The sequence below is a fragment of the Pleurodeles waltl genome, chromosome 2_1 (assembly GCF_031143425.1).
Source record: "Pleurodeles waltl isolate 20211129_DDA chromosome 2_1, aPleWal1.hap1.20221129, whole genome shotgun sequence".
Taxonomy (NCBI): Eukaryota; Metazoa; Chordata; class Amphibia; order Caudata; family Salamandridae; genus Pleurodeles; species Pleurodeles waltl.
In genome coordinates this window covers 836,691,185-836,703,385 of record NC_090438.1, presented here as the reverse complement: position 1 = coordinate 836,703,385, position 12,201 = coordinate 836,691,185, and the positions used below count along the sequence as shown (strand labels likewise).

Sequence of the window (12,201 nt, the reverse complement as noted above, 5' to 3'; positions counted from 1 at the left end):
GCGCAAGGGGTTACAAAGTGGCGTAATGCAAGCATTGCATCACTTTGTAAATATGGTGCAGCGTTTTTGCCCTTCCAACGCCACATTAGCATAAAAAAAGTACGCCAATGTGGCATTATAATGGCACTAGGCCACCATAAATCTGGGCCTAAATGTGATGAGATGCAAGTTAAGGGATTGCATGACAGTGGGAGTTTTATAGTACATCAGTGCACTGTTACCATTAGAAGATCTGTCACAGTTTTTCTTTTGCGAAGTGGCTGTTTATGCACTGCTATAGTATACATAGAAAGGCTAGTTGGGTACAGTGCACCATACATGACCCTCCCCAGATCTCACATTTATTAGAGCTGGTAGAGCAGACCAAGGCAGCGGGATAATTACTAGACTCTATCCAGCTATCCGACTTGACACACCAAAACGCCAATTGTCAGTATGACAAAATTGGGAGACTGGGGGGGTCTTTTCACAGAAAAGGGTAGAATGATTCTTGCATTACTATAACTTCAGGTTGCTACATATGCATGGTTTCTTCATCTACATTTTAGTGTCTTGGATCAAACATGTATTATCCAAGCAATGTTTCGAAAGTTAGATCCTAATATTGGTCGGGGTCATTTTCTATCACCTATACTCGACTGATGCACTCTTATAGATCACTGGAGGGTGGTAGGGGGGCTACATAAAAAGAATGCTCAGATGAATATTAGACTGCAAACCCAGGTCTGTTTATTGTGTGTTTAAACTAGCCTCTTCAAGGGCAGCACTTTATAAGAAAGTTTATACAACTCACACTTTTAATTGCTAGGAGGCAAATAGTAATACATTGGAGGGCCTACAAGGTTGCTTGGGTGAATGACTCGATAAAAGATGTCAAAGAATGAACACTTGCTAAAGAAGTACACATGAAATTGTCCAAGACTGATTGTAAACTACTAAAAGACTTAGAGGTTTGGCACAAACTCTCTAGAAATTTTGTGAAACAACCTGATCCTAGAAGTTCCAGAGCGCAATGTGGACAACTTTATAAGATGGGATTGATAGATATACTTTTGAATGAGTATGTTGGGGTGCACTTTTTCTACTGTACAAATCCCTATGGATTTTGTAATCTCCTGGATTCTGCCTGTCAAATACTGACACCAAAATTGTAGTTTTACTGGGTGTTGATCCAATTGTAAAAGTATAAAATAAATTACAGAAAAAGAAACTTGAGTGAATGTCTTCTGGTGGAAGTGGTATGATCATGATAGTATGCATCATGAAATAGAGAACTGTCGTAGTCCTATATCAACAATTCCTCAATTTAGACAGAAACAGCACCTATATGATGTAGGCCAGGAATATCGAATCCAAAATATTGATGGGTCACAATATCTTGACCACAATATTGAGGGATAAAAATCAAAAGGTAGGCTTGTATACGTTTTCTGTACCTAACACCACATATTTGTACCATGGTAATATCTATATATAAATATATATCTTCAAGGTACGTAGATGTGGTGTTAGGAAACGTTTTGTCCCTCCATATTGTGGTCATGCTGTCGTGACCCGTCATTATTTCGGATTTGATATTCCCTTTTACAATCCAGCTTTGTGAAGTCATGCACCTGATGATCAAAATGAATCATGAAAACAAAATATTCTCTCAAATTTCTTTGAATCTTACAGAATTCGCAATGAGTTTATTAAAATCTCACATATGCATAGGCGGTATAAAGACCTACATTGTTACGTGAGTCTTCATAATGCAAATGCACATATTACAGAATTATTTTATTAAGGGGACTGAACATGGACACATAAACACATATGCAGCCCTTTGCACATTTTCTAGAATGATTTAATATATGCTTTTCTGTTTCAGTTAAAGAACAATATTATTTAATTAATTTCTAAAATACAGAATATTTGTCACATGTATAGAAATCTTTGGGAAGGGCTAAGGATCTGGGTTTTCACAAGAAGTCTATTGTTCCAGTTAGTTTAGACTTGCCTTCATCATGTGGGTACTTTAGAAAATATAAGAAATTGTAATGCTCAGTAAGAAAGTGTTTAGAGGAAATACTGTTTTTTAGGAATATCCATGACATTATTGAAATTACTATAGGCCACACTGCCTCACAATGAATGCAAAATGCTGTACAACTGGAGAAAATTATAAGATATCGTGAAGGTCTCCTGCCATATACTTTGATTGTTTTCTAGATATGTTTTTATGATTACAAGTTAAAGGAGTCTCTTTGCCACTTAGGGTCTATTATAAGTTGCAAGTTACTGTGGATACAAGAATCAAATACTAGATCTGGAATTACTGTTTCTGACCATTATTCTCACACCTATGCCACACAATTAACGTGTTTCAGACCTGAATAGGGAATAACATTTGAGTCACAAAATTATCAAACCCTTTCCTGCATGGGATTCCTGGATTTCAGGGCAGTGGAGTTCCCAAGTAGAGTCTCCTTAGAGCTATCGGATGTAAGTCCTCACCTAGTAAGCTTGTATTCATATTCAGTGGTATCATTTGCGGAGAGGCCACTGCGTATGGTTCTTAGTTGGGTCGTTATTCCGGATTTGTATGTCATATAATCTACTGTGTACGTCATATTTAATTTCTTTTAAATAAATTAACCTTTTGATATAAGTTTGCTGTGTGTTTTTTCATTTTTTGCCACTTAGGAATATTCTATTATATTTACATATTGTTAGCTGAAAGCCCATTCATCATTGTTACACAATGAAGACTAGTAATAGTTTCTTCTTTATGTTTTAAACTGTGGCATCAATTCTATGTGTACTGATCTACTAAGTAAACATATTGTGAACCCTGAAGTAAAGTTTGACGCATCTTTAAAAGAAGCCTATTCTGTTCTAGAAGTTTGACCACTATTTACCTAATCACAATTCTTTTTCTTTGTTCCTAATCTACAATGTATGCTTGGATGCAAACCATAATGAACATTCATTATTTTAGGGTTTTATTTAGAGTAAGGCAGACGGGTTATCCACCGCATTTGTGAGAGGGTAATGCAAAGATGGCATCCTGATCCAGCTTTCCTCTTTACAGGCATACTTAAGACTTACATTGCTGTCATAGGGCTGTTCTGCTTGTGAGCAGCATTTGGAGGAGAGGAGCACAATTCCTTGCTCTAGAATGTTGATCGGATTTGAGCTGCTGAAACAACTTCTAGTGACAGTGCTTAGTTTATCCTAAAAAGAGACAGGGATCAAAAGCTTTTCCATGGACTATGCCACCAGTAATGCCACAAGCCAAGGTAGCTGCATACAGAGTCTTCCTAGTCTTGATTCCACCTTCTGCTTCCGACTTCCTCAATCCAGTAGATCAAAGGTTCTTAACATTTTGACTTCCGTCGTTGCCCATGGAATACTTACTGGAATCTGGTGACCCGCCTGTGACGCATTATTGGAAGCTGGGGGCACAGGGCAAAAGCAAATTCTATGACTTGCAACTCAAAACAATACACAAAAATACAAAAACAAGTATACACCTAACAGATGTTCAAATATTGAAATATTAAATTTAATTCACAATCAAATATAAAAAAGGTTTTCAATGCTGCTCCTTTATTTGTATACACTTTATTAATTGTAATGTAATAATTTTAATATTCAATTTTGCAAAACAGTCACAGGTCCCCTGAGTAGGCCTACTAGACACCCAGGAGCCCTCCGGCCACAGTTTAAGAACCACAGCGATCGTTCACGTCCCTTTTTCTCAGTCTAGTACGTTCTTTTTATCCCTGCTTTCTCCCTTTGTCATTTTTGCCTATTTTTATCTTCCTTCCTTCCTTTTCTGCCTCTCTTACGATTCAAAAACTTAAAAAAAAGACCCTAAAAGTGAGTACCAGTTCCCACATCTGAAAACACGGCCAAAAATTAAGCACTGGCTACAGCCTCTGAAATAAAAGAATGGTGGCATGTATGAAAATGACAGGTGGTACCAGCTTTTTAATTTATCGTAACACATCTTATATTGTGAGCCTTCATGCTGCACAAGTATCTACTCCGTAATATTGAAAATGAAAACATGTTCCTTTTTCACAGGTGGATCTTGTGCGCACCTTCACATTCCGTAACTCCAAGCAAACGTACACTGGGATTCCTATCATTGCTGCAAATATGGACACAGTGGGCACCTTTGAAATGGCAGTAGCTTTGAGTAAAGTAAGTCATGAAAAGGGAAGTGGTATAATTTTCCACATTTTAAAGTGTAATGTAATGTGAGAGGTTTTTAGCAAATACAAATCATTCTTAACTTTTTCAGAGTTTGTATCTTATAATGCTATAAAATGGTTGTTATCACTTATCCACATGTTTTTTCCATAATCATTTTGTATTGGCTGTGGGGCATTTATCAAAGAGAGATAATAAAAAAAAGACAATTTGCAGCTTGCATATGTTAAGATCTTTTAATCAGTACCTTTCTTCAAATTACTACTTAGTGGGAGCATCTCGACCCCATGGACTGACCAAGTACAAACGACATAGGAAAGATTGCTCATCTACACCCTTACTATCTCTATCACTCTCTGCCTACCTATAGCCCTTCATGTTGGCACTGTAAAAAATACAGAATATATGACATGCTCTAATATACAACAGCAGTTAACTTTATTGGGAAAGACTATTTTCAGTTTTTTCCCCCCAAAAATATACATTTAATATATTGAGTATACTCAGGTAAGGTTCCTCCTATCACTGGATCACTCTTCAGAACATTCCAGTTCCTCCTCAGAATTAGTTTAATTATGAAATCATCTGCTGAAGCGGTAATGAAACATATGGGAGTTTGGGCATATGTCATGCTTTTTTTAATTGTATCAGAGTTTAGTACTTTGCTTGGTTTTATTATTGCACATGCGCTTTAAATAACTATGTATTACCACTGTTGAAGTCAGGCCGATCTGAAACCTCAAAATGTCACCAATTAGGTAATTTGAGACTTCATCAGTGATGTCATTTAGCATTTAATGAATTGTAATACGTGAGGTCGTAAGCAGTGCATGACAGGGGTTCAAGTTATTTTAGTGAACCATAAATGGCAAATTTCAGTGTCTTTTTAGGTTTTGTTGTTTAACCATAACTGCACTTTAATTGTGTTTTTTCTGTGAATACCAAATGGTCTTTCAGAGGTCAAACTAAACCATAACATCACTGTAAACTTGGTGTTTCTTTTGGTAAATTTCCTTTTATTAATCATGCTCACTGTGGAAGTGTTTTCTGCACCTCAGCCTTAATGAAATTCTAATCACTGCTGGAGACACATTTTGGCTGTGACTAGTAGGGAATAGCTGCAGTCTCTGTAGAAAACTTTCACATAGACAGCCTAACCATTAAAGGATATGTCTTGTAGACATTTGGAGGAGGAGTTGACTTCATATCATGTTGTTATGGTAAGCCCCTGTATCCTAACTATACCGGGGATTGTGTGGACAGAAGCTATTCTCTAACCTTGTGCCAACTGAAGAGAGAAGGGCCTTGCAGGCCAGGGCCCGAGCACCAATGTCAACAGGCAGCCTTTTTTTCCGTATGCAGCATTTAGTGCAGGATGTAGCCTCTGGGCAGTCCTTGAAACCCATCCTTCGCGGGCATCTAACATTCACAATGGACAGCCTTTGACTGTCTGCAGTGGGGGTGAGACCACCTGTCTCAAGGTTGTGCACTGCATGGGCTGGGCGCAGGGCCTGGGCTCTGGCCAGGGACTGTGCTCCACCACCTTTATCTGTTCAGTCCCTTGTCAGGCAGTTTTCAGCCATAGGCACCGGAAGTGGCCTGCAGGATCCAGCATCTTATCTGGCCCTGTACCCACCCTCTGTAGGCGTATGACCTCTATTATTCATGGCCGGCGACCATACACAGTGAGGACCTGCTACAGGGCCCTAAGCCCCCAGATCCCTTTAGCCCCTGAAGCTTGTCCTGGTGTCAGTATTCAAGGTAGCTTGGTGGTACCACCATATACTGTGCCTGCAGACCTTGCACAGCTATGAAGCTGACACCAGGCAGTGGCGGTGTACCAGCTAGACAGTACTACCACCTCCATAGTGTCTCTGAAGCTTGAACCTCATGTTGGTGTACCAGCAGATGTTAATAGCCCCTCCACATCCCAGCCCCTTCAGCCTGTAAAGCTGGCTACGGTGGCGGTGTACTGGGTATGCAGTGCTAACCCCTCCGCAGCCTCAGCCCTTCAATCCCTGAAGCTTGCACATGGTGGTGGTGTAGTTGGTGGGCAGTACTAGGACCTTCACAGCGGGGACCCTCAAGTTTCTGAAGATTGCATTCGTTGTTGGTGTACTAGGTAGGGGGTATTAACGCCTCTGTAGGCTGGTCCCTTAAGTTTCTGTAGCTTTCACTTAATGATGCTGTACCTGGCTGGTGGTACATGTGCCACTGCAGCCAAGCTTCTTGAGTCTGTGAAGCATGCATCTAGTGGTAGGGTGCGACCAACAACATTACTAAACATGCACAGTGGCATTTGGCCTCAGGATCTGGTCTATGACCAGACCATTCATAAAAAAAAAATGTGTTGGCGATTCACAGATCCAAAACAAGATTCTCAAATCAACAATGGAGAATCTCCCTAGGGTCCACAAATTCACTAGATCTGTGGATCTTGCAACACAATGTATTTTTTTCTTTTAATTTTAAACATCAGTTGACACCCCCCGACACACATACGTTCTTGGGGATCAATGTGTACTGGCCCTGCCCCCCTTCATGCCATTTAATGTTTTTTTCAGGACTCAGGTCTTGTAATGGCTGCTACATTTTCTTTCAATATTAGTCAAGATAATCAGATCCTTTCAGAGCTATAGCTTCTTCTTTGGGTACCCAGAGCGAAACTGGCTGATGGGAGAAAAGCCCCCTTGGCCAATAGGTTTTGGGTTTTATGGGGGGAAATCAAGAATACCCATAAACCCTCAACTGCCAATATAGCTCTGACGTTTTCTGAGGATTAACCCAAAACCCCTATTTAAACACTAGTTCTACCTTCAGGCCAAATTTGGTGTAAGTCCATTTAGAGCAGAGAATCATATGGAAATAAAATGGAAAATGCCACTTTGAGACCCCTGTCCGCCATTTTCTTAGCCCCTGCTCTATAGATCTGTGTGAAACTTTCCTTGAAAGACCCAAACCGAATTAACCTTTTTGGGAAAGTTTGTGCAGATTTGTTAAACGGTACCAAAGTTATTCAGAAAACAAAAAACACCTTTCCTATGGAAACTCAGACCTAACTATAGCTACATTGGCACTATCGCTGCCAGTGTTTTGTGTGTGTGTGTGTGTGTGTGTGAGTCAAAGTTTACCCCCAATACTCCAAGTTAGCCGTATTAAGCCCCCATTACAGGTGGCTTCATTACAGATGGCCCCTAACTTGGAGTGGGGCTAGTAATGGGCATTACCATCCCCTTCAGGAATCAAAGGTGGTGCTCTGTTACTGCACCATGTATGCTGTGCAGCAGTACTGCATACCTGGTGGACTTTGTCCCCGGTAAATGCAATAGAATTACAAGTTAAGATGGCACTGATTTCTGCATCATATTTTTTATTGTTTAGGGGTCGATAATTGATCAAATTGCAATCACCAGGTAATAGTGGGAACCCCTGTGCTCCTATAATATTGCCTTCTTATTATTCACATAATGTTCTACATTTATTCTCCCAAAATGGAGTTAGCGTATTCCTCTCCTAATGTTGTGCATTTAGCCTCCATAGTGAAGCTCAATCATTCCACTGCATTATGATGTTAATGTGTTCCACTACAGTGCTGCTTGTTTATTCCCCCTAAAGAGATCTAGCTCAGAGAGTTAATGTTCCCTCTACTAAGTTATTTTCATTACCTGCAAACCAAAAGACATACATTTTAGAAGGACTGGCTCAGCCTTTGGTCCTTGTGAGTGCATAAACTCTTATAGCAAGCAACGTCAGCCCTCCCATAATACAGTCAGGCTGGGTAGGTGGTGTCCTACCAGATTGTAGCAACATATCAGATTGTAATGTCTGGTACTCCATCTACCATTTTGGCTTCCCATCCAAAGTCAGGGCAGTGTGCAGCACAATTTGTAGAGCCGCAGATTAACTAATTTGGTTATAGTCCACACAGTGACAGTGAGTGCTTGTGCTGCTTATTCTATGGTACACGGTACAGACTTATTTTTTAAAACAAATATTTTCATTGCATTTTTATGATCACTATAAGAATGTAATAGAAACTAATAAGAACAGTCGAACAGCTGTCATTACCTCAATAAATAGACCCATAAGCAATGAGAGTTTGACAGGACAAGTCAATCTTGCACTTGACGGTTGGAAATTTTAAGCCTGATTAAATCAAGTGACTCTCTTAATTATTCCCTTATATCTCCTCAGTGTTACAGAATAGGAGATTATATTTAGACAAAGTCTGCTCTCTCCATACCATCACTAGTTCCACCTGTACTGTTAACTCTATTGCAGTCTCTAATGCTCTTGAGAGGCGTTTTGCAGCACTGCCCCAAAACGGCCTTACCCATAAGCAGTCCCATAGAGTGTGCCTCAGAGATCCTATCCTGGGCACAGTTCCTTATACACCTCTCATTAGCAATCCATCCAATTTTATGTAATCTAGGTGTAGTAAAGTAGGTTCTATCAAGGATTTTGAATTGGACTAGAGGGAAGACCATTTGAATTGCAGCTTCTTAAGGATATTTACATGCCTCAGGTCAGTCATCATCGTTTAGAACCCAAATATCTTTTTCTCATTGTTGCAGGAGGACTATCAACGGTTCTTGTTTAGTAATGTCCTATAAATATGAGAGATGGCATGCTTATTAAACAGGGCCACAACGATTCTGTTTTCCAGCAGAGATTCCAGCACTGATTGATCAAGATGTGTCTTTTATTTTGACAAATCATGTATCAGTTGAGCATATTGGAAGTGTTGTGTGGTAGACAATTTGTATTTTGTCCAGTGGCCTGTGAGGACATCAGTACCTTGGGGTTCCACACATCCCTAATCTTGGACAAACCCAGCAGATCCGATTTCTGGAATCCCAGTGGGACTTCTCAAGTGTGAGCCTATTCCACCAGCCCCTGCCTCTGTGTTCTGAACTAGACTGTCAGTGCCATTAGAACTGCAGATTCCTGAAGGGTCCACTGCCATGTGATGGCACAATATATGCAGCGGAGATTGTGGCAGGTGGGTCTGAACAGCATACACCCAGATTCATCAGGAATGAATCAGATGGTCTATTACCTTGTAAAGAGGATTGGCCAAGACATGGACAATAATTTCACCTCAGTATTAAGCAGCGATATTGGTCTGTAAGAAGAACAGACTTCCTGGGCCTCGCCCTGTTTGTGAATAAGCACAACATTGGCGGTTGTCAGGTAGAGGGAGAGCATACCTTTCTTCTTCTCCTCAAGAAACATAAGTGAGTGGATCTTTTACCCGCTGCACCAGACATTTGAAAAATTCTTTGTGGAGGCCATTGGACCCTGGATGTCCACCCACCATGTATCTGTCTGGTTTCTTCTGTTATATCCCAAATCTCCAGTTTTCTTTATAGGTGCACGATGTCCTCCTAGAATAGCCTTGGTGTGGTGCTATCTCAGACAAATTCCTCCAGAACTGCTCTGGTGCCATTTGCCCTGGCCTGTAAATTTGCTCAAAATGTGTTGCAAAGCATTGTGCTACATCTATGGCAGAGTTCACCTTGACCCCTTGCTTGTTCCCGACTCCCCTAACCCACTTCTGGTTCTCATCTCTCTGAGCCATTCAGGCGAGTATTTTACCAGCCTTGTTGCCCACGTCATATATCTTGTGTTGCTTGGCCTGAAACAAGGCTGTGCCTCCCTCTCCTATGTCAGCCTATATTCCTCTCTGATAAGCACTATTTTGTGCATCCTGTCTGTCCCTGGGCTCTTATGTAGCCTGCCTTTCTAAGAGTTAGTCGCTCCTCTACATTTTGTAATATCTGAATCGTTTTGTTATGATGACCAGAAGCAGTATGAAAAATTTGGCTGCACACTACTGTTGTATAGGCTTCCTATATTGTTTCCTCTGTGTCCACCAGTCTTATGTAAGTCAGTGGTATGTGTTATCTGCTTTTTGTTCTCCCAGTCACACCAGTACCATGGGTCGAGTCTTGACTCAAGGTTCCGACCTTGGCCCTTGACCCCTCAGCACATGTATAGGAGAGTGCTCGGCAGGGATTGTCAAAAATTCCCCATGTTGAGCATTATGTATTCCCAAATCCCCTTTCCTGGGACCTTGGCATGAAGAATTATCCAGGATAGAGATAGAGTGTAATTTCCCAGTGACATTAAGGTATTGGTTTGTATTATAGGGTTCTCTCCGAAGGTCAAACAGACCAAGAGCCTTTATGAAACTGTACAGTCAGTTATCACCCCTCCCAAGATGACCTATTACAGTGGTCATATCCAGCTGCATGCAGTGTAAGATTTAGGTCCCCCATGACTATTTTGAAATAGCAGGGCCTGGGCTATCTAGTTCTTTTGTGTTTCCTGTCTCACGGATGTCAGGCCCGTGGGGAAGTATACTGACATAAGTACAATCTTTTTTCTTTTTCACACCCCACTGATTGCTGCATAGTAGCCTCCTGGATTACCCTATCCGGGAGTCACAATTAGTGTGAGCGGCCTATGTAGCAGAATGCCAGTCACCCATGAGCCAGACGTAAACCTTGAGTGGACCTGAACCCTGTATGAAGCCCTGTCAAGAAACCCACACTTAGCCCACACCAAATAGGACTCTTGAAGCGGACCATGTCGGCATTGTGTCTCAAAAAGAACTTGCTCACTATTAATCTTTTCAGCTTACTTCCCAGACCATTAAAAGTCCACAGGAGTATTTTTAGTCTAAGCCAAAGTGATCTATCGGCCTTGTGATTCTTATGGTAATGGTTTCCTATGCTGTGACGACTTTGTCATCTTCTCTGAATAGCTTCTGTGTCACCACTGTGATTCCAGAACTACTTACCCTCCCAGCTCTTTCCCCAACACCCTACAGCCTCATTCTGCAGCCTTAACATTGATCTCCACCCCAGTGTCTGACACGTCTGTTACCCCCATATCAATTTCATCAAGCCTTAAACCTGGATTGTGCCCACAACAAGTCATCATCATTTGGAGACCTCACCTGTTGGTGAGAGTGGAGCTGTGGTGGTGCATCAAAGAGCATTGTGTTCCTTTTCCGTGCACTCTCTGGTTGAACAAGCTCAGAGTATTGTTGCAGCAGTTCCATGTCAGGATAATCAGCTCTTTCTTTCCAGGCCAGTGTGTCACGTTAATCTCCCTGTCTACCATGGTCATGTCCTCCACCTGGTCATCCAGCCTCTGTGTTTCATCTACTCATCTGGGCACCACTCTTCAAGCCATTTCACTTCTGATGTTGGGAAAAAAACACAACTGTTCCTCAGAAATAATCTGCAGCTTTACAGAGAACAGCATCATGTCCTGTATTTCATGCTTTCTCAGGTCCATCTATGCTCTATCTAAAGCTTGCTGCCACATCTCCACCTCTTACTTGTAATCCAGGAACACTTGTACCATCTGGTTTTCATTCAATAGTGTACCATTTTTCCACGCTGCCCTAGGAATCGCCTTGCAGTCACAGTAATCTATAATTTTAGCTACAAAGGATCTAAGACTGGTTCCTGGTTTAGGCAGTGCCCCAGGCAGCCTGAGGACCCTCTCAACTACAAAATGGGCAGAGAGATACTCTGGTTGCACCATATTCCTAACAAAGTAATCTAGAAAAGCATTGCAGTTAATCACCACACAGCGCTGTGGTAGACCCACAAGACAGATGCTATTGTGACAAGACGTTCCTTCCACATCTTCAGCCCTAGCTTGCAGTCTTTAACAGGTCTCTTGGAGATGATGAACCTCTTTGTGAAGGTTTTTCAATTAATCTGAATGATTCGTCAGTATTTGTTTTGAGGCAGACACCGGACAGAGATCTTTTTGAAATCGGCACATATCAGGGTTACATCTAGGTCCCTATGTCAATTTTGCCTTCTAGAACAGATCTCATGTGTGACTGATTGCATTAGGTCCTTCAGGGAGAGTTTGGGGTGATCCTCATCTGCAGGATCCTAGGCCGGCGGTACAGTGGTTCTACTTATGTTCCTTTCAAAGGAATACTTCATCAAGCCTCGCCGCTGGTGGGTCGTG

The 12,201-nt window shown here is 41.3% G+C and overlaps 1 protein-coding gene across 1 annotated transcript in view; it reads left to right on the top strand.

Moving 5' to 3' along the window:
- Positions 1 to 12,201, top strand: part of GMPR (guanosine monophosphate reductase) — a 339,207-nt gene that overhangs the window by 114,789 nt on the left and 212,217 nt on the right. The window contains exon 2 of the mRNA XM_069218779.1: positions 4,072 to 4,191. Within this exon, the coding sequence (XP_069074880.1) occupies positions 4,072 to 4,191 (120 nt within the window). The remainder of the gene's footprint in view (positions 1 to 4,071; positions 4,192 to 12,201) is intronic.